Raw genomic sequence first — 24,343 nt, forward strand, 5'->3', positions numbered from 1 at the left:
TCAAGTCTATGTTGAGGATGTGAAGTTTACCATGGTGTCAAGTCTATGTTGTGGGTGTGATGTTTACCTTCGTGTCAAGTCTATGTTGAGGATGTGATGTTTACCTTGGTACCAAGTCTATGTTGAGGGTGTGATGTTTACCTTGGTGCCTAGTCTATGTTGAGGGTGTGATGTTTACCTTGGTGCCAAGTCTATGTTGAGGATGTGATGTTTACCTTGGTACCAAGTCTATGTGGAGGGTGTGATGTTTACCTTAGTGCCAAGTCTATGTTGAGGATGTGATGTTTACCATGGTCCCAAGTCTATGTTGGGAATATGAAGTTTACCTCGGTGCCTAGTCTATGTTGAGGATGTGATATTTACCTTGGTGTCAAGTCTATGTTGAGGGTGTGATGTTTACCATGGTGCGAAGTCTATGTTGAGGATGTGATGTTTACCTTGGTGTCAAGTCTATGTTGAGAATATGAAGTTTACCATGGTGCCTAGTCTATGTTGAGGATGTGATGTTTACCTTGGTGCCAAGTCTATGTTGAGGGTGTGATGTTTACCTTGGTGTCAAGTCTATGTTGAGGATGTGATGTTTACCTTGGTACCAAGTCTATGTTGAGGGTGTGATGTATACCTTAGTGCCAAGTCTATGTTGAGGATGTGATGTTTACCATGGTGCCAAGTCTATGTTGAGGATGTGATGTTTACCTTGGTGTCAAGTCTATGTTGAGGATGTGATGTTTACCTTGGTGCCAAGTCTATGTTGAGGGTGTGATGTTTACCTTGGTGTCAAGTCTATGTTGAGGATGTGACGTTTACCATGGTGTCAAGTCTATGTTGTGGGTGTGATGTTTACCATGGTGTCAAGTCTATGTTGAGGATGTGATGTTTACCTTGGTGCCAAGTCTATGTTGAGGGTGTGATGTTTACCTTGGTGCCAAGTCTATGTTGAGGGTGTGATGTTTACCTTGGTGTCAAGTCTATGTTGAGGGTGTGATGTTTACCATGGTGTCAAGTCTATGTTGAGGGTGTGATGTTTACCTTGGTGTCAAGTCTATGTTGAGGATGTGAAGTTTACCATGGTGTCAAGTCAATGTTGTGGGTGTGATGTTTACCTTCGTGTCAAGTCTATGTTGAGGATGTGATGTTTACCTTGGTACCAAGTCTATGTTGAGGGTGTGATGTTTACCTTGGTGCCTAGTCTATGTTGAGGGTGTGATGTTTACCTTGGTGCCAAGTCTATGTTGAGGATGTGATGTTTACCTTGGTACCAAGTCTATGTGGAGGGTGTGATGTTTACCTTAGTGCCAAGTCTATGTTGAGGATGTGATGTTTACCATGGTGCCAAGTCTATGTTGGGAATATGAAGTTTACCTCGGTGCCTAGTCTATGTTGAGGATGTGATATTTACCTTGGTGTCAAGTCTATGTTGAGGGTGTGATGTTTACCATGGTGCGAAGTCTATGTTGAGGATGTGATGTTTACCTTGGTGTCAAGTCTATGTTGAGAATATGAAGTTTACCATGGTGCCTAGTCTATGTTGAGGATGTGATGTTTACCTTGGTGCCAAGTCTATGTTGAGAATATGAAGTTTACCATGGTGCCTAGTCTATGTTGAGGATGTGATATTTACCTTGGTGCCAAGTCTATGTTGAGGGTGTGATGTTTACCTTGGTGCCAAGTCTATGTTGGGAATATGAAGTCTACCTTGGTGCCAAGTCTATGTTGAGAATATGAAGTTTACCATGGTGCCTAGTCTATGTTGAGGATGTGATGTTTACCATGGTGTCAAGTCTATGTTGAGGGTGTGATGTTTACCTTGGTGCCAAGTCTATGTTGAGGATGTGATGTTTACCTTGGTGCCAAGTCTGTTGAGGATGTGATGTTTACCTTGGTGCCAAGTCTATGTTGAGGAATTGATGTTTACCATGGTGTCAAGTCTATGTTGAGGGTGTGATGTTTACCTTGGTGCCAAGTCTATGCTGAGGATGTGATGTTTACCTTGGTACCAAGTCTATGTTGAGGATGTGAAGTTTACCTTGGTGCCAAGTCTATGTTGAGGAAGTGATGTTTACCTTGGTGCCAAGTCTATGTTGAGGGTGTGATGTTTACCTTGGTGCCAAGTCTATGTTGAGGGTGTGATGTTTACCTTGGTGCCAAGTCTATGCTGAGGATGTGATGTTTACCTTGGTGCCAAGTCTATGTTGAGGATGTGATGTTTACCTTGGTGCCAAGCTGCTGATGGGGATGCTGCTCAGTCCTGTCATCACTAGGTGCAGCAGCAGAGCTGTTAGTGCTGCTGGTGTTGGTAGAGTTGAAGCTCATTACGCTTGCAAGGTCATGACCTCTGAGGTCTGGGATCACTCCCTCTTCTCCATTTGGAAGCTCTGCAAGAAAATGCGACTGACATCAGAACTAACCAAATCATTGAATAAACCCTGTATATAGACACCAGAGTGAGAATCAGATCCACATGCAGACCACTTGATACAGACCTCATACATAATCAGATCACTGAACCGACCACTGGAAACAGACCTAAGAGCCAATCAGACTCATGGACACACCCGTGGGTATAAGGAAGACAGGTGTTTCACTTACCCTTCCCTATTGGCTAAGACCCATGGTATAAGGAAGACAGGTGTTTCACTTACCCTTCCCTACTGTCTAAGAGCCATGGTATAAGGAAGACAGGTGTTTCACTTACCCTTCCCTACTGGCTAAGACCCATGGTATATGGAAGACAGGTGTTTCACTTACCCTTCCCTATTGGCTAAGACCCATGGTATATGGAAGACAGATGTTTCACTTACCCTTCCCTATTGGCTAAGACCCATGGTATAAGGAAGACAGGTGTTTCACTTACCCTTCCCTACTGTCTAAGAGCCATGGTATAAGGAAGACAGGTGTTTCACTTACCCTTCCCTACTGGCTAAGACCCATGGTATATGGAAGACAGGTGTTTCACTTACCCTTCCCTATTGGCTAAGACCCATGGTATATGGAAGAGAGATGTTTCACTTACCCTTCCCTATTGGCTAAGACCCATGGTATAAGGAAGACAAGTGTTTCACTTACCCTTCCCTATTGGCTAAGACCCATGGTATATGGAAGACAGGTGTTTCACTTACCCTTCCCTATTGGCTAAGACCCATGGTATAAGGAAGACAGGTGTTTCACTTACCCTTCCCTATTGGCTAAGACCCATGGTATATGGAAGACAGATGTTTCACTTACCTTTCCCTATTGGCTAAGGCCCATGGTATAAGGAAGACAGGTGTTTCACGTACTTTTCCCTATTGGCCACGACCCATGGTATATGGAAGACAGGTGTTTCACTTACCTTTCCCTATTGGCCACGACCCATGGTATATGGAAGACAGGTGTTTCACTCACCTTTCCCTATTGGCCACGACCCATGGTATATGGAAGACAGGTGTTTCACTTACCTGTCCCTATTGGCCACGACCCATGGTATATGGAAGACAGGTGTTTCACTTACCTTTCCCTATTGGCCACGACCCATGGTATATGGAAGACAGGTGTTTCACTTACCTTTCCCTATTGGCCACGACCCATGGTATATGGAAGACAGGTGTTTCACTTACCCTTCCCTACTGTCTAAGAGCCATGGTATAAGGAAGACAGGTGTTTCACTTACCCTTCCCTACTGGCTAAGACCCATGGTATATGGAAGACAGGTGTTTCACTTACCTTTCCCTATTGGCCACAACCCATGGTATATGGAAGACAGGTGTTTCACTTACCTTTCCCTATTGGCCACGACCCATGGTATATGGAAGACAGATGTTTCACTTACCTTTCCCTATTGGCCACGACCCATGGTATATGGAAGACAGGTGTTTCACTTACCTTTCCCTATTGACCACAACCCATGGTATATGGAAGACAGGTGTTTCACTTACCTTTCCCTATTGGCCACGACCCATGGTATATGGAAGACAGGTGTTTCACTTACCCTTCCCTATTGGCCACGACCCATGGTATATGGAAGACAGGTGTTTCACTTACCCTTCCCTATTGGCCACGACCCATGGTATATGGAAGACAGGTGTTTCACTTACCCTTCCCTATTGGCCACGACCCATGGTATATGGAAGACAGGTGTTTCACTTACCCTTCCCTATTGGCCACGACCCATGGTATATGGAAGACAGGTGTTTCACTTACCTTTCCCTATTGGCCACGACCCATGGTATATGGAAGACAGGTGTTTCACTTACCTTTCCCTATTGGCCACGACCCATGGTATATGGAAGACAAAGTGTTGTTCTGGGAGATATTGGCCTGCAGAATGTCTGGATTTTCCTGGATGATGACATCAGATGTCTGCGTTGCTATGCTGATCATCACAGACCCATGGGTTAAACCAAATACAGACTTGTCACTCGTTCGAGCATTGTCAATGCCAGGCTTTGGAACGAATATCTGAAAGAGACATTATCAGTGTAGTCAACATAGGGAAACAAACTCAATTTCTCACAATTTCAATCACCACTTACTGGCAATGCACATTAACATTTTCCGTCGACTGCATCGACATTACTTCAGCCGTGTCAGCATTACTTCAGCCGTGTCAGCATTACTTCAGCATTACTTCAGCCGTGTCAGCATTACTTCAGCCATATCAAACAAGAGTCATCAGAAGATGACATATCCCCCCACACCCTACATATTTGAAAGGACAAATCATCTGAAGGTTACTTGATGTTTTCTTAGACTAAGTTTGAATTGTTTCCATGGAAATAATGAAAAATATAAATGCCATATATCTGTCAGCAGCAAAAGGCACCACTTCAAGATGTGCCTCATATATCTGCCAAGATATGTTGAAAGATATCAAATGGTTTTTGAGTTATGCTCTGAAAACAAAGCCTATTCCACCATGTTGAGACTAAGTCCAAAACATGTCCAAGGAACCCGAGAAAATAATAAATCCCAAAAACTTGTACATAGCAAAAGGCACCACTTTAGCTTCTGAGACTAAAGTGGACGGAGGATAGACTAAAGTGGATAGATCAAAGGGTACAGAGGACACACCAAAGAGTCCTGAGAACACAGCTCACAGCTACAACATAGGACATTTTTATGACACAGGAGAGAGTTACGACACAGCTGACTGACCTCTCCACATAATGCTGTGTTGGTAGCCACGTCCTTCACACAACCAGGATTCAGACCCCGGTCCAGGCTCAACTGCTGCTGCTTCAGCAACTAAAACAATAGAGCATGTATATCTAGGTCACTGACAGGCTGTCTATATCTATGTCTGACTGAGGGGCAGTCCCTATGCATGTATATCTAGGTCACTGACAGGCTGTCTGTATGTATGTCTGACTGAGGGGCAGTCCCTATGCATGTATATCTATGTCACTGACAGGCTGTCTATATGTATGTCTGACTGAGTGGCAGTCCCTATGCATGTATATCTAGGTCACTGACAGGCTGTCTGTATGCATGTCTGACTGAGTGGCAGTCCCTATGCATGTATATCTAGGTCACTGACAGGCTGTCTTTATGTGTGTCTGACTGAGTGGCAGTCCCTATGCATGTATATCTAGGTCACTGACAGGCTGTCTTTATGTGTGTCTGACTGAGTGGCAGTCCCTATGCATGTATATCTAGGTCACTGACAGGCTGTCTATATGTATGTCTGACTGAGGGGCAGTATCTATGCACGTATATCTAGGTCACTGACAGGCTGTCTTTATGTGTGTCTGACTGAGTGGCAGTCCCTATGCATGTATATCTAGGTCACTGACAGGTTGTCTTTATGTGTGTCTGACTGAGTGGCAGTCCCATTGCATGTATATCTAGGTCACTGACAGGCTGTCTTTATGTGTGTCTGACTGAGTGGCAGTCCCTATGCATGTATATCTAGGTCACTGACAGGCTGTCTATATGTATGTCTGACTGAGTGGCAGTCCCTATGCATGTATATCTAGGTCACTGACAGGCTGTCTATATCTGTCTGACTGAGTGGCAGTCCCTATGCATGTATATCTAGGTCACTGACAGGCTGTCTATATGTATGTCTGACTGAGTGGCAGTCCCTATGCATGTATATCTAGGTCACTGATAGGCTGTCTTTATGTGTGTCTGACTGAGTGGCAGTCCCTATGCATGTATATCTATGTCACTGACAGGCTGTCTATATCTATGTCTGACTGAGTGGCAGTCCCTATGCATGTATATTTAGGTCACTGACAGGCTGTCTATATGTATGTCTGACTGAGGGGCAGTATCTATGCACGTATATCTAGGTCACTGACAGGCTGTCTTTATGTGTGTCTGACTGAGTGGCAGTCCCTATGCATGTATATCTAGGTCACTGACAGGCTGTCTTTATGTGTGTCTGACTGAGTGGCAGTCCCTATGCATGTATATCTAGGTCACTGACAGGCTGTCTATATGTGTGTCTGACTGAGTGGCAGTCCCTATGCATGTATATCTATGTCACTGACAGGCTGTCTATATGTATGTCTGACTGAGTGGCAGTCCCTATGCATGTATATCTAGGTCACTGACAGGCTGTCTGTATGCATGTCTGACTGAGTGGCAGTCCCTATGCATGTATATCTAGGTCACTGACAGGCTGTCTTTATGTGTGTCTGACTGAGTGGCAGTCCCTATGCATGTATATCATTGTCACTGACAGGCTGTCTTTATGTGTGTCTGACTGAGTGGCAGTCCCTATGCATGTATATCTAGGTCACTGACAGGCTGTCTATATGTGTGTCTGACTGAGTGGCAGTCCCTATGCATGTATATCTAGGTCACTGACAGGCTGTCTATATGTATGTCTGACTGAGGGGCAGTATCTATGCACGTATATCTAGGTCACTGACAGGCTGTCTTTATGTGTGTCTGACTGAGTGGCAGTCCCTATGCATGTATATCTAGGTCACTGACAGGCTGTCTATATGTATGTCTGACTGAGTGGCAGTCCCTATGCATGTATATCTAGGTCACTGACAGGCTGTCTATATGTATGTCTGACTGAGTGGCAGTCCCTATGCATGTATATTTAGGTCACTGATAGGGTGTCTTTATGTGTGTCTGACTGAGTGGCAGTCCCTATGCATGTATATCTATGTCACTGACAGGCTGTCTACATGTGTGTCTGACTGAGTGGCAGTCCCTATGCATGTATATCTAGGTCACTGAGAGGCTGTCTGTATGCATGTCTGACTGAGTGGCAGTCCCTATGCATGTATATCTAGGTCACTGACAGGCTGTCTATATGTGTGTCTGAGTGAGTGGCAGTCCCCATGCACGTACATCTATGTCACTGACAGGCTGTCTATTTGTATGTCTGACTGAGGGGCAGTCCCTATGCATGTATATCTAGGTCACTGACAGGCTGTCTATATGTATGTCTGACTGAGTGGCAGTCCCTATGCATGTATATCTATGTCACTGACAGGCTGTCTTTATGTGTGTCTGACTGAGTGGCAGTCCCTATGCATGTATATTTAGGTCACTGACAGGCTGTCTTTATGTGTGTCTGACTGAGTGGCAGTCCCTATGCATGTATATCTAGGTCACTGACAGGCTGTCTGTATGCATGTCTGACTGAGTGGCAGTCCCTATGCATGTATATCTAGGTCACTGACAGGCTGTCTATATGTATGTCTGACTGAGTGGCAGTCCCTATGCATGTATATTTAGGTCACTGACAGGCTGTCTTTATGCGTGTCTGACTGAGTGGCAGTCCCTATGCATGTATATTTAGGTCACTGACAGGCTGTCTTTATGTGTGTCTGACTGAGTGGCAGTCCCTATGCATGTATATCTATGTCACTGACAGGCTGTCTATATGTATGTCTGACTGAGTGGCAGTCCCTATGCATGTATATCTATGTCACTGACAGGCTGTCTATATGTATGTCTGACTGAGTGGCAGTCCCTATGCATGTATATCTAGGTCACTGACAGGCTGTCTGTATGCATGTCTGACCAAGTGGCAGTCCCTATGCATGTATATCTAGGTCACTGACAGGCTGTCTTTATGTATGTCTGACTGAGTGGCAGTCCCTATGCATGTATATCTAGGTCACTGACAGGCTGTCTATATGTATGTCTGACTGAGTGGCAGTCCCTATGCATGTATATCTATGTCACTGAGAGGCTGTCTATATGTATGTCTGACCCAGTGGCAGTCCCTATGCATGTACATCTATGCCATTGAAAGGCTGTCTATATGTATGTCTGGCTGTGGTGTACTGTGTTTGTCAGGTGTCGGGGCATGGTGAGTGTTTGTGCAAAATTTGGCTGTATTGTACTGTGTCTGCTGGGAGTTAGGGTTAGTGTTTGTGTGCGAATTTGGCTGTGTTGTACTGTGTCTGTCATGGGTCTGAGCTTAGTGTGTGTGCAAAGTTTTGCTTTGCTGTACGTAGTGTGTGGGACGTAGCGTCTGTTTGTGCGAAGTCTGCAGTGGATTCGGGGCGTAGTGTTTGTGTGCAAGATTTGGCTGTGGTGTACAATGTCAGTTGTACATGGGTTGAGGGCATGGTGTGTGTGAGAAATCTTGCTGTGGTGTATAAAGGGGGCGTATTGTGCAAGAGGAGTATGGGCATATGCAAGGGAATTCTGCGAGTCGCTTGTATTGTGATTGCATATTTTGTTGTGCAGGTTGTGTGTCTTGTTTTTGTGTTGTGGGATGTTGTGATGTGTTCTTGCGTTGTGTGAGCTGTGCTTAGAGATACATGGTGTGTATTGAACACCTGTTGTGTCTGTGGTGCTAAGGGATGTCTAGTGTGTTGATGTTGCGTTCGCCGGCTGTCTATTGTGTTAAGGGAAGTATGATACAAGTCAAGTTTGATGCTAGAGCTACCAGAGTGTAGCTCGCATGATAGCAGCTGGACTGTAATACAAACACAAACGATGGGCTTGGATACTGACTGGCTTAGACTGCACAAAGCGGACTAGACTTAATGAAGGGGACAAGCAGCTGACTACACGCAGTGGCCACGAGAGGATGTGTCATGTGTCAGTAAATATATAGCTAAATTTACATGGTAGCAGAGCGTAAAATTCACTTAAAAGAGGAAAATGGCCGTGAATCTTAATCACCACCAACACTGAAAGAAGATAAAGTTTATGAAGTTTGGAAAAATGAGTTGAATGTTTGGAGTCTTATGACAGATGTAGTTGAAGAAAAGCAAGCATTGGCAGGTACTCTCACACTTACTGGTCAAGCTAAGGCTAAAGCTTTGGAGATTGATGTGACAGATTTAAACAGAAAAGGAGGATTGAAAACCTTACTTAAAGCACTTGACTCTTTGTACCAACAAGACGAGATAGACTTGGCTTACTCAACATACACCCAGTTTGATAGCTATCGTCGAGCATGTGGGACTTGCATGAATAAATATATCATTGAATGTGAGGATGTGTCATGTGAGTGAGTAAATATATAGCTAAAATGTGTTGATGTTGTGTTAGTCTGTTGTTTAGGGACGTACAATGTGTTGTGTGCACCTGTTGTGTTGAGGCATGTATTATGTGTTGTGTACACTCTAATGTTGACAGATGTATAGTGTTGTGTATACCTGTTGTGTTGTGGGATGTATAGTGTGTTGTGTTCACCTGCTGTTCTCGATGACGTTGTTGCAGCATCATCATCTCAGCCTCAATGTTGCGTATTCGCTGCAGTCTGGCTTCCTGTCGTTGAGCGATATGCTCACTTGTCCCAAACTTCTCTGTCATGGCTTCCTCCAGTTTCTTGGCTTCATACTCGACCTGTCTGCGAGTCATGTCGGTCTGCAGGTTGTACTGGAACACAATAATGTGTTGTGACAAACAGATATATTCAATAAAGAGGTCCTAGGCCCATGATACCTGTATGCTACTGTGTATACGAGTGTCATTATATAACTACCATTGAGCCAGCTCAAACCTATATCCTCACGACTTTCTTTAACTTGTGAGCACCAATGAAAAACCCTGCCAGTGACCTTTCTGCGGTGACTTCATTTTGTCTGCAGCTTGGAGTTCACCGCTGAATAGGTGTACATATAATTATTATTGCTAAGTGACGATACTACGGTAAGTGCAGCACCAGGTATGTCGATGTTTAGTTGCAAGTGCAGCACCAGGTATGTTGATGTTTAGTTGCAAGTGCAACACCAGGTAGGACGTTACTATGCTGCAAAACCCCAGGTAGGACGTTACTATGCTGTAAAACACCAGGTAGGACGTTACTCTGCTGTAAAACACCAGGTAGGACTATGCTTTGTTGTAAGTGTAGCACCAGGTATGATGGTGCTTTGTTGTAAGTGTAGCACCAGGTATGATGGTGCTTTGTTGTAAGTGTAGCACCAGGTATGACGGTGCTTTGTTGTAAGTGTAGCACCAGGTATGACGGTGCTTTGTTGTAAGTGTAGCACCAGGTATGACGGTGCTTTGTTGTAAGTGTAGCACCAGGTATGACGATGCTTTGTTGTAAGTGTAACACCAAACATGACGATGTTGTGCTGCAAGTGTAACACGAAATATGATGATGCTGTGCTGCAAGTGCACCAAGGGTATGACGATGTTGTGGTAATAGTGCACCAAGGGTATGACGATGTTGTGGTAATAGTGCACCAAGGGTATGACGATGTTGTGGTAATAGTGCACCAAGGGTATGACGATGTTGTGGTAATAGTGCACCAAGGGTATGACAATGTTGTGGTAATAGTGCACCAAGGGTATGACGATGTTGTGGTAATAGTGCACCAAGGGTATGACGATGTTGTGGTAATAGTGCAACACCAGTGGACATATGCACATGTTGGGTGTAGCTAATGTCAGGCGAAACACACTATGTCTAGCTTAGCAGCGCCCTGCTCTTACATGCCATGCACAATATCAGTAAAGCCTGGGCGTTACTATGCTTGATTTAAAGGACTTTACTAGACTTTCGAATGTTTTCAATCCACCAAGAAAACACGCAAAACAACTCTGAGGTACATCTGTTTCCGCCGTATTCATGGGAGGTCAAACAAAACTGAGAATACCCAACTTTAATGATCCCAAAGGACAAATAATGTGGCTATCCTTCCAATAATATTTTCAATATTAGCATGTATATTTTGCGTATTGATCAGATATTTTTTCATGAACCTAATTTCAGTATCTACATTTAGTCATGTACTTAACAGCAATTTGATTCAACCTTATAAGTAAAACTGAAAATATTAATGGACATGATTTATGCATTTTATGAAATGCATATGCACTCATATTTAAGGGAACTGTCATTTTAGAAACAAAATATGATTGGCCAGGAGTGTTTCTGAGAAACGTTTTATGATTCACTGTTATTGTTTTTGATAACAGAATAAATTATTCGATTAAACATATTGTAGTTACATTATACTCCAACAATATTTACACAAAAATAGTTTCAAAATACATAAACCGTGTCATGTCTTAATTGAGACAAACCTTACCTCTATATTCTAATGGTAAACCTAAGAACTGCCTACATAATCATAAGCAAAGAAAATTGTTATTCAAAAGAAGACAATAAAGTCCGGGGACAAGGATATTCCCGCTGCTGTAGGAAGTATGCCCTACACTGAGTGTGCTCTGGTCATTAATTTCCTCTAAACAAGTTCAATAAACATATATGCAACTATGAGATGCACACCTTTCAAGTCCCAATGAAATGTGTCCAAGTTTAATCAAGTCTGTTAAGCAGTCTTTGTCGAGAAGTGGACAGACGTAATCCAGTATTTCGCTATCATCAGAGAGAAATTCCACAAAATTTATCCAAGTTCAAATGTTTCTAAACATACTAAAAAATACCTTATAAAATACAAAAACAAAATATGAAAAGCACACCTTTAGAGTCTCTATAAAAGACATGTAAGCTAAATGAGTTTTGCACAGTGTTTTTTTGAGAAAGTGGATAAAGCACACCCCTTGTGGTATGGGACGACCAGGATGATAAGAACCAAATTCAGTTAAGTTCAGACATCTGCAGAAGTGACAAAATTAAGAAATTGGATGAACAAGGTATGAGATGCACACCTTTAGAGTTCCAGTGAAAGACACGTAGAAGCTCAATGAATTCTGTTAAGCAGCTTTTGTGGAAAAGTGGATAACTTCCTTACAAACACTATATTCAAAGAGAATTTCACCAAATTTATGCAAGTTCAAACAGCATTAAAATTGGAAAAATAAAATACAAAATCAAAATATGATATGCACAGCTTTAGAGTCCCCATAAAGCACATGCATAATCTAAATAAATTCCATAGAGTAGTTTTGAGGAGAACTGGATAAAATACACCTCCCCTTTACATGGTATATCAAACTTAATGTAAGATAAGAAATTCTCCACATAGTGAGTCGAACTTACCGTAAGATAAGAAATTCTCCACATAGTGAGTCGAACTTACCGTAAGATATACAATTCTCCACATAGTGAGTCGAACTTACCGTAAGATATACAATTCTCCACATAGTGAGTCGAACTTACCGTAAGATATACAATTCTCCACATAGTGAGTCGAACTTACCGTAAGATATACAATTCTCCACATGACGTATCAAACTTACAATTTCCAAGAGTGGAAGACTCACAACTTGTATTAGTCTTAATGTAAGATACAATGTTCTCCACATATTGAGTCAAACTTACCATAAGATACAAGATTCTCTGCATAGCGAGTCAAACTTACCTTAAGATTCTCCAGATGGTGTGTCAAACTTACCGTAGGATACAAGATTCTCCAGATGGTGTGTCAACCTTACCAAAGGATACAAGATTCTCCAGATGGTGAGTCAACCTTACCGTAGGATACAAGATTCTCCAGATGGTGTGTAAAAAAAATACTGTAGAATACAAGATTCTCCGCATAGTGAGTCAAACTTTCCTTAAGATTCTCCAATTGGTGTGTCAACCTTAGATATGAGATTCTCCACCAGGTTTGTCAAGCTTACCGTTTCCGAGAGTGGAAGACTCTCCAGTTTCTGTGACAATATCTCCAGCTGCTGGAAGAAACGTTCTCTGAGACTGTCTTCTGTCTGTATCTCCCGCATCAACGCATTCCTGCAAACATATCTCACTGATCAACACAATTGTGAAAATATCTCTCACTGATCAGCACAATCCTGCCAACATCTCACAACATTGTGCGAAGGTATTCCTGAACATACATTTAAGACACTAGTGTGTAGTCACATTGTGATATATGTCACCTCTCTAGGTCAAGGTTCTGTCATGCACTCACATATGTTGGGAGATATATGTCACCTCTCCAGGTCAAGGTTCTGTCATTCACTCACATATGTTTGGAGAAATCTGTCACCTCTCTAGGTCAAGGTTCTGTCATACATTCAGATATGTTGGCAGATATATGTCACATCTCTAGGTCACCTCTCAAGGTCAAGGTTCTGTCATGCACTCACATATGTTGCTATGACGATTTGTCTCACCTCTCTAGATTGAGGTTGTGTCAACAATTAAGATATGTTGCTGTAGTGATATATCCGACCCCTACAGGTCGAGGTTATGTCATATCCTCAGATATGTTGCTATGGCGATATATCTCACCTCTTTAAGTCAAAGTTGGGTCCTATGATGAGATATGTTGCTATGGCATTGCTGTGCCATGCACTAAGATATGTTGCTATGGAGATGTATCTCACCTCTCCAGGTCAAGGTTGTGCAACTGCGCGTAGATCTCATGTTCTGCATGGGTGAAATGGCCGTTGGGGGAGTTGACCTCAGACTTGAGACATGTGACATTGTCCACGGCATCAGCCCAGCTCTCATTGTCATCACGCTCACCCAGGTCGTCTGTACTTAAGTCTGAAAAGAGCAAAATACAACTTGTAGACACCTGCATTACAGGAACAAGTATCCCAGAATGCCATATTATCAAAACATCAATACCTTGCTATGGATCTCCCATGAGACCCACAGAACCGTTCACTCTCTGGATAGAACATCAGAACCCAGCCAGAGGTCAGCTGTGACAGACCACAAGACCCACAGAACCATTTGTTGTCTGCACAGTACCAATGTTATATCTAATGTGTAATTATGCTGCATTATATCTAATGTTGTGTACCTACATTATGTTATATATCTAATGTTGTGTACCTATGTGTTATATATCTAATGTTGTGTACCTACATTGTGCTATATATCTAATGTTGTGTACCTACATTATGTTATATATCTAATGTTGTGTACCTATGTGTTATATATCTAATGTTGTGTACCTATGTGTTATATATCTAATGTTGTGTACCTATATTGTGCTATATATCTAATGTAATGTACCTGTCTTGTGGCACATCTAATGTGTATCTATATTGGGATATACCTAATTTTGTGTTTCCATCTTGTGATATATCTAATGTTCTGTACCTTTACATGGTTATACGGGACACAGGATTCCTGCATATCGGTCACAGAAATTTGATGAAAGACCCAAAACTAAAATCCAGTGAATCTTTATGGACACAATACTTGAAAATTATTTTACAAAAGATTTCCAAAAAAATGTACGCTTGTCCATTTCCTAAATTCAGTGGCTTTCCAGGCGCTAATTTGAAGCAACAACGGAAATACCTCAGTTTTCGTCGATGTCAAATTATAGTACACTCAAGAAAGATGGAAATAGTAAGTTATTATGTACGTTTGACAACTTTTATGAGAACTGTTGTTGATTTTATTCTTCAGTTTATTTACTTTGTTTAATTATTTTCTCGAAACATCATTACTTGATAACTTTGATGTGGACCCATTGGGAGGTTTGGGAAACCAACCGACCAGCCAGTAATAGGCCAAACAGGTCATTCTGTCTATTTTGCTATAGGCTGACCGGCCTATGATTATGATATTTATCAGATAAATCTGAAGTGGTGCATTTCTGCATGAGGACATTAATATGATTAAGTTTTGATGTGACAAGGTTTTCATTCAAACCTTTTGGAGATATTCATCACATAACAATGGAGTGCGGAAATTAGCAAATAAAATATAAGGAATATAATATTTCTGAGAAATTTCATTGAAAATTTATGACAATGATATTCAGTGATAATTATCAGAAGAAAAATCTATGAAAGATTGTGTTCTTAATGAAACATCTTTTCCCGAACATTTTATAAATTTCAATTTTGTCAAAAAAAATTTTGATTCAAGCTGAGGAAGCCCATTAACTTTTCATCTCTATGATCAAATAAAACCATTTGGTGCAGAAATTGATAGTTTGTGAAACAATTAGAAATAAGTCCAACTATAGTTCAAACGACCTATAACCAAATAGGCAGAACTGCCTATAATATCCAGTTCGGCCCCTTATTAGCAGATCACTAGGTTTCCCCAAATTGATTGGCTAAGCATGTGTCCGAAAAATTTTTTTTCAATAACACTGCAAAAAACAGTTTATTACTTTAACACTGTTGATAACACATTCATTTGAAATTTCATAAGGGTTTTCAGACGTTGTGCAAAATGACAGATTTGACAAGATTATCGTTTTGATGCAACTACTGCCTGGCTGGTTTACTGGCCTATGGTGTCAGGGACTCATGTCGTCTTGGCTGTTAATCCGGCCCACAGTGTTGAATGGGTTTAAGTATTGTCACTATGACAGTTTCTCTAGGCTTATTATGTTGTAGTTCAATCTGGATTAATGTAGATTAAAATATTGTTTCCATTCATTCTAATAACATTAAAAGTAACTACATTAAAATAAAACCATTATCAAATGGGAAACATCCATGATCACTGATTTTGTGCAGATCTGAATTTGATGGACTCCCAAATTTGGAAATGAGACTCTTCTCAAAACATGCCATGAGTCCCCAGGACTCCCAGTTTTGAGGCGCTATGTAAAACCCTGCCTATACTGTCATATATCTAATGCTGTGTATCTATACTGTGACATATCTAATGTTATGCACCTATATTGTAATATATCTAATGCTGTGTATCTATACTATGATATATCTAATGTTATGCACCTATATTGTAATATACCTAATGCTGTGTATCTATATTATGACAGATCCAGAGCGATGTACATATGTTGTGATTTATCTAATGTTCTGTACCTATATCAAATGTTGTGTATCTATATTGTGATATATCCCATGTTGTGTACCTATATTATGATATATCTAATGTTGTGTATCTATATTGTGACATATCTAATGCTGTGTATCTATATTATGATATACCTAATGTTGTGTACCTATCTTGTGACATACCTAATGTTGTGTATCTATATTATGATATATCAAATGTTGTGTACCTATCTTGTGATATATCTAATGTTGTGTATCTATACTATCATATATCAAATGTTGTGTACCTATCTTGTGATATATCTAATGCTGTGTATCTATATTATGATATACCTAATGTTGTGTACCTATCTTGTGATATACCTAATGTTGTGTATCTATATTATGATATATCAAATGTTGTGTACCTATCTTGTGATATATCTAATGTTGTTTATCTATACTATATATCAAATGTTGTGTACCTATCTTGTGATATATCTAACGTTGTGTATCTACATTATGATATATCTAATCTTGTGTACCTATCTTGTGATATACCTAATGTTGTGTATCTATATTGTGATATATCTAATGGTGTGTACCTATCTTGTGATATATCTAATGTTGTGTATTTTTCTTGTGATGTATCTAATGATGTGTATCTATATTGTGTGATATCAAATGTTGTGTACACATATTGTGATATATCAAATGCTGTGTACCTATCTTGTGAGATATCTAATCTTGTGTACCTATCTTGTGATATACCAAATGTTGTGTACCTATCTTGTGATATATCTAATGTTGTGTATCTATACTATGATATATCAAATGTGTACCTATCTTGTGATATATCTAATGTTGTGTATTTTTCTTGTGATGTATCTAATGATGTGTATCTATATTGTGTGATATAAAATGTTGTGTACACATATTGTGATATATCAAATGTTGTGTACCTATCTTGTGAGATATCTAATCTTGTGTACCTATCTTGTGATATACCAAATGTTGTGTACCTATCTTGTGATATATCTAATGTTGTGTATCTATACTATGATATATCAAATGTGTACCTATCTTGTGATATATCTAATGTTGTGTATCTATACTATGATATATCCAATGTTGTGTACCTATCTTGTGATATATCTAATGTTGTGTATCTATACTATGATATACCTAATGTTGTGTACCTATCTTGTGATATACCTAATGTTGTGTATCTATACTATGATATACCTAATGTTGTGTACCTATCTTGTGATATACCTAATGTTGTGTATTTATCTTGTGATGTATCTAATGATGTGTATCTATATTGTGTGATATCAAATGTTGTGTACACATATTGTGATATATCAAATGCTGTGTACCTATCTTGTGAGATATCTTATCTTGTGTATCTATATTGTGTTATATCTAATGTTGCGTACCTTTCTTGTGATATACCAAATGTTGTGTACCTTTCTTGTGATATACCAAATGTTGTGCATTCATATTATGTTATATCTAATGGTATCTATACTGTGATATATCTAATGTTGTGTGCATACATTGTGTTATATCTAATGGTATCTATACTGATATATCTGATCCTATGTGCACATATTGTGTTATATCTAATGGTATCTATACTGAGATACATCTAATGCACAGTACCTCTGACATGTCATACAAGAGTCTAGTCTGCATACTATGACACATCTAATGCACAGTACCTCAGACAAGCAATAAAAGAGTCTAGAACACATATTATGATGCATCTAATATTGTGTACCTATACTGTGTTATATCTAATGTTGTGTACCTATATTGTGTTATATCTGATGTTGGTCACCTGTATTGTGTCATATCTGACACTGGGTACTGATACTTTGTTATATCTAAAACTGAGTACCTGTATTGTGTCGGGTACTGACGGCCTCCATCTTGTCACATCAGACATAGTGTTGTCTCCCAGTATCCTCCCAGTATTCCCCAGTATTGTGTCTCCTCTCTCAGTAGCAAGCTATATGTGAGTCCTAGACTCCATGCTATACCATCCATATCACACACCACCAGTTTCACACCTGGACACAACTGCCAGCCTTAGTCATTCCTACCCTGGCATTCCTCTCAGAATATACGACCTTCACCTTGACCCCCGACCTGACAGTAAGCCAATGAAGAATGGCTGGGGCTTGTTCTGCTGCTGCTGCTGTAATAGCCTGGCTGCTGTAGCATTGTGAGTGAGCCACCATTACCTCGCTATAACGCAAGCACAGCCAACAATAGATGCCCTGTTATAGCACAGACTTAATGAACAGAAGGGATGGAGACATCCACTATGGCTACAAAAGAGATTTGCACTATTGCTTGTACAGGAGCATGACATGGGTACAGTGACACAGCTGGTGGGGCCAAGGCTGCCACTGTAGATCCAATATTAATCAGTGTGTGCAGCTTCCATCTGTCAGCAATATCTTCCTGCTGCTACACTGACAATTGATTCCCTCTGCCATGGAGGAACAGTGATGGGGGGAGGGGGCTCTTCAGGTGAAGCTAACAGTTTAAGACAGTGGAACAGTGGAGAGGCACAAAATGAGAGGGGAAGCATATGTAAATACTACAAATTATACACTGAGTTGAGGGTAAAGTAGACTAACAGCTAGTCTCTGAAATGAACATATTTTACTGAAAAAACGTTCATAGTGGAAAAAAATAATATAATGAAATGGAGCCCTGAGACTTTCTTCATTTTCAGAAGCTAAAGAAGCTAGACTTGCCACATTTTCTAGACTTGCGTGGGCTTTCTTGGATATATATACTTCAGGGTCTGTACGACAGACCAAGGGCAAAGAGAACAAGTGAGATGTTTACCTCATACCCACACAACAATCCACTAGGTGCATGACAAACTTAATCATAAAAATCAGTGAAAGTCTGTGTATTAACTTAGTAATCAGCTTTGAAACATTGTTTAGAAAGTGGGTTGGCACTGGTCACCAAGTATAAAAATATCATGTCACCCTCCGTCAAGATTAGATATCAAGTTATTATTGATCACTGAACAGTTGAAAATGGTGATATTACCAGCAGAGGGCCAGTCAATATTCTTAATTACTGGGGAAGTAAAATCTGGTTCAGCAATATTCAAACAACTGCTGTGTGTACATGAAGTAGCACAATGGAATGGAACCGACAATCCGATGACGACCAGGATCAATGGAGGATGGATCAATGGAGGATCAATGTACACACTGTCGGGATGTGATGACATCAGTGAAGATATTAAGTCTTGCCACCCAAACCATCAAGGGCTGATGAGAGTAGGTCTTCAAGCACAGGTTGTTCAGGGTTTTATATGATACAAATGAGCACCCAGTACACATAAATAACTATATGGAGTAGCCAGAGAAATGACAGATGTATTGTGTTCCAGGTCATGCACAGTGACATTCATTATAGCAGATCCTCCATAAGAGGAGTAAAAAGGTAAGTATTAAAGTAACTGTTACTGTATACTAAACAACATAAGTACTTAAAAGCACCCCTGAATTTCCTCTAAGGTCCTGTGACCTCTAGACTCACAGCTTATTTTTTGTGACAGCCAAACTATGGGTTAATGTCGCAGAAGTTAATGAAACTGAGGTTTTAACTGTTTTCCTTTCTCTCATCTGGTTACCCATCACATATTCACTGACCACAAACATCACTCGATGCAGCGACAGCTGGAAGACAAATTGCATGGATATTCCTAAACTGTATCTACAACTATGATCATTTAACTACTGCAATAAAAAACAGTAACATTAATTGAATACCACTATGAGTGAACCTGGATAAATGACTGATCATTACACTCAGCTATCAGCTGTGACCTACACACTCTAGTGGAATATAACACGACATGACATAAACAATGTACTGGGATATAACACTACGAGGAACCCATGAATGTCCCGTGGTAGAATGTGCCTTCATCAAACTAACAGGATCGGGTTGTCAGGCTCGCTGACTTGGTTTACTTGTCATCAGTTCCCAATTGCGCAGACTGATGCTCATGTTGTTGGTCACTGGTTTATCTGGTCCAGACTTGATTATTTACAGACCATCGCCAATTAACTTGAATATTGCTGAGTGCGGCGTAAGACTAAACTCACACACCTTCACCCTGTGCTGGGATATAACACTGTCTATGTGATCTGTACACTGTACTGGAATATAACACCTTGTGACTCCCATACTGTACTAAAACATAACACCATGTGAGCTCTACTGGGATGTAACACTAAGCAGCCTTCACCCTGTTACACCATGAGACCTACACACTGTACTGGGATATAACACCATGAGACCTACACACTGTACTGGGATATAACACCATGTAACCTACACGCTGTACTGGGATATAACACCATGTAACCTACACGCTGTACTGGGATATAACACCATGTCACCTATAAACTGTACTGGGATATAACACCACAAGACCTACACAATGTACTGGGATACAACATCATGTGACCTACACACTGTACTGGGATATAACACCATGTAACCTACACGCTGTACTGGGATAAAACACCATGTAACCTACACGCTGTACTGGGATATAACACCATGTAACCACACGCTGTACTGGGATAAAACACCATGTCACCTATAAACTGTACTGGGATATAACACCATGTGACCTACACAATGTACTGGGATATAAAACCAAGTCACCTACACAATGCACTGGGATATAACACCATGAGACATACACACTGTACTGGGACATAACACTATGTGACCTACACCCTGTAATGGAATAGAAACACCATGTGACCTGTACACTGTAATGGGATTAACACCATATGATCTTAACTCTGTACTCAGATGTAACACTATCTGACCTACACCCTGTACTGGGTTATAACTCAATGTCACATGTATACTATAGTGGGATATAGCACCATGTAACCTGCACCCTGTACTGCAATATAACACCGTGTGACCTACACCCTGTACTGGAATATAACACCATGCGACCTACACCCTGTACTGGGATATAACAATATGTAACCTACACACTGTCCTGGGATATAACAACAAGCATCCAACACACTCTACTGGGATATAACACCACACGACCAGCATACCATTCTGGGATATAACACAAGTGACTGACACACTTTACTGGAATATAACACCACACAACCTGTAGAATGTGTTGGGATATAACACCCAGCGACCAACGCACTTTACTTACATATAACACCAAGCGACCTGTATACTGTCCTGGGATATAACACCAAGAGACCAACACACTCTACTTACATATAACACCATGCGACCTGTACAATGTTCTGGGATATAACACCAAGCGACCAACACACTTCACTCACATATGACACCACATGACCTGTACATTGTGCTGGGATAGGAAACCAAGTAGCCTACAAACTGTATTGGGATATAACACAAAGCGACCGACACACAGGCAGTGTTCAAGAATAGCATCTGACCCTGTGACAAATCTGTCAGATTCGCAGATGATCTGATAGAAGTCTACAACCCACCAGCCCCAGTGTCTGACTGCATATTTCACAATGACTTTGACTGAAGTTGTCATGTGACATGTCACACGATTGTGAATAGCTATAAGCCAGCTATAAGAAATGTTACATCTGAAATGTGTGTTTAATTTTTTTTCCGTGGGGTCTGTGGATCAGATAGACATCTGAAACTTACAAGAACCAATCTTCTGTTACTTTGAAATACAATTTGTGAACACTGTACTGGAATATAACACCATGTGACCCTATACCGCACTGGGATATAACACAATGTAACCCTGTATATTATCACTAGGATATAACATCACAACACCTTGTACTGGGATATAACACCAAGTCACCCTGTACTGAGATAAAACACCATGTGACCTAAAAACTGCACTGGGATATAACACGATCTGAAACACATACTCTACTGGTATGTAACACCTAGTGTCTGACACACTGTACTGGAATCTAACACCATGTGACCCTGTACCAAGGTATTTGCATTTAGCGTGACTCCACTGCAATGGGATATAACATAATTTAACCCGTACATTTTGCTGGGATATAACACCATGTCATCCAGTACACTGTACTGCGATATAACACCAAGTAACCCTGTACTGAAATGTAAAACCAAGTAACCCTGTACTAGGATATAATACCAAGTGACCATGTACTAGGATATAACACCAGGTGACCCTGTACTAGGATATAACACCAAGTGACCATGCACTGGAATGCACCACCAAGTCACCCTAAACTGGGACATAACATCTTGTGATCCTGTACTGGGATACAACATCATGTTACCCCGCTCTGGGATATAACATCATGTTACCCTGTTCTGGGATACGACATCATGTTACCCTGTTCTGGGATATAACATCATGTTACCCTGTTCTGGGATACGACATCATGTTACCCTGTTCTGGGATATAACATCATGTTACCCTGTTCTGGGATATAACATCACGTTACCCTGTTCTGCGATATAACATCACGTTACCCTGTTCTGCGATATAACATCACGTTACCCTGTTCTGGGATACAAAATCATGTTACCCTGTTCTGGGATATGACATCATGTTACCCTGTTCTGGGATACGACATCATGTTACCCTGTTCTGGGATATAACATCATGTTACCCTGTACTGGGATATAACATCACGTTACCCTGTTCTGGGATATAACATCATGTTACCCTGTTCTGGGATATAACATCATGTTACCCTGTTCTGGGATATAACATCACGTTACCCTGTTCTGGGATATAACATCACGTTACCCTGTTCTGGGATATAACATCATGTTACCCTGTACTGGGATACGACATCATGTTACCCTGTTCTGGGATACAACACCATGTTACCCTGTTCTGGGATACAACATCATGTTACCCTGTTCTGGGATACAACATCATGTTACCCTGTTCTGGGATACAACATCATGTTACCCTGTTCTGGGATATAACATCATGTTACCCTTTTCTGGGATACAACATCATGTTACCCTGTTCTGGGATACGACATCATGTTACCCTGTTCTGGGATACAAAATCATGTTACCCTGTTCTGGGATATAACATCACGTTACCCTGTTCTGGGATACGACATCATGTTACCCTGTTCTGGGATAAAACATCACATGTCCCTGCATAATGTACCGGGATATTATACCATGTGACCTACTGTACTGGGATCATATAAATATCAATATCAGTTCAAAGTCAGAGGTGTTATGTGTCTGCCACTGCACCTGAATGTAGTGTCCAGTCAAGGAGGATACAAAAGAAGGGCATTATCACATGGTATAAATCGTACACCTGCCATATCAAAAACACATAGCATAAACAAGTGATACAAAGTTGATAGCAATAAATATAGATAGCTCGCAGTAATTATGTTAAACATGAGCAGAGATGATACAGCCAGTAAACAGGGCAGGTGTCCTCTGGATATTGACACAATAGGACATAAAGGGTAGAGTGAGTGTAAACAGCACCCCCTCCATACCCGGCCACCCCACCCTGACTAACACACTGACATAAGATGAGGAGGTGCAGGTGCCCCCTGTGAGATGAGATGTGTTGGTGCAACAGCAGCCCACCACTCGGCAACACACAGGCCCAGGGGCAGGAGTGAGAGGAATTACCCACCATTACGATACCGCTCCACTTCCCCATCACACTCCACGTCCTCGTCCAGGGAACTGTCCGAAGAGGAATCGGAATCGGACATTACTGCAGACACTGATCTACATCATTCTTAGCCAATGACAACGCTCCTTACAAACTCAGCACGGCGCCACAGATCAATTACTGAGTGTTAAAGCTGAATGGGCAGTGAGTGAAGTAACGATGTAGCATGACACACAGCAGTGGCAGCGCCACATTGATTGGGGAGTGTGGCTTGCTTCTTCATCATGGAGAGATCAATCCCAGGAAACTGTCTCCATCATCAACCTACATCTCCCCTCATCAGCCACCGTGACCTCCCTCGGCAACACACATCTCCATTGAGAACACACATTTCCAACCTGCTCACTGCAGCTTCAACAAAGCAGCAAGACACTAACAGAGTATATCTACCAGCTAGTCCTTGACATTAACACACCATATAAACCAGCTAGTCCCTGATGTTAACACAGTATATCCACCACCCAGTCACTGATGTTAACACAGTATATCCACCAGTTTGTCCCTGATGTTAACACAGTATATCCACAAGTTTGTCTCTGATGTCAACACACTATATCCACCAGCCAGTCACTGATGTTAACA

General features: G+C 41.1%; 1 protein-coding gene across 4 annotated transcripts in view; it reads right to left on the reverse strand.

The window, feature by feature from the left end:
* LOC137269970 (adenomatous polyposis coli protein-like) overlaps positions 1-24,343 on the reverse strand; it is a 92,794-nt gene that overhangs the window by 18,195 nt on the left and 50,256 nt on the right. The window contains exons 1-7 of one of the 4 annotated variants that reach the window (XM_067803800.1): positions 17,930-18,157; positions 13,654-13,816; positions 12,946-13,054; positions 9,601-9,786; positions 5,134-5,223; positions 4,233-4,437; positions 2,212-2,375 (exon numbers count right to left, since the gene is read on the reverse strand). In XM_067803800.1, coding sequence (XP_067659901.1) covers positions 2,212-2,375; positions 4,233-4,437; positions 5,134-5,223; positions 9,601-9,786; positions 12,946-13,054; positions 13,654-13,816; positions 17,930-17,960 — 948 coding nt within the window. In that variant the 5' untranslated portion in view covers positions 17,961-18,157. Of the gene's footprint in view, positions 1-2,211; positions 2,376-3,331; positions 3,364-4,232; positions 4,438-5,133; positions 5,224-9,600; positions 9,787-12,945; positions 13,055-13,258; positions 13,268-13,653; positions 13,817-17,929; positions 18,158-24,343 lie in introns of those variants that run through there. The other 3 variants (XM_067803799.1, XM_067803801.1, XM_067803802.1) reach the window with 3 other exon arrangements.

Source organism: Haliotis asinina, unplaced genomic scaffold, assembly GCF_037392515.1.
Source record: "Haliotis asinina isolate JCU_RB_2024 unplaced genomic scaffold, JCU_Hal_asi_v2 scaffold_21, whole genome shotgun sequence".
NCBI classification, from domain to species: domain Eukaryota; kingdom Metazoa; phylum Mollusca; class Gastropoda; order Lepetellida; family Haliotidae; genus Haliotis; species Haliotis asinina.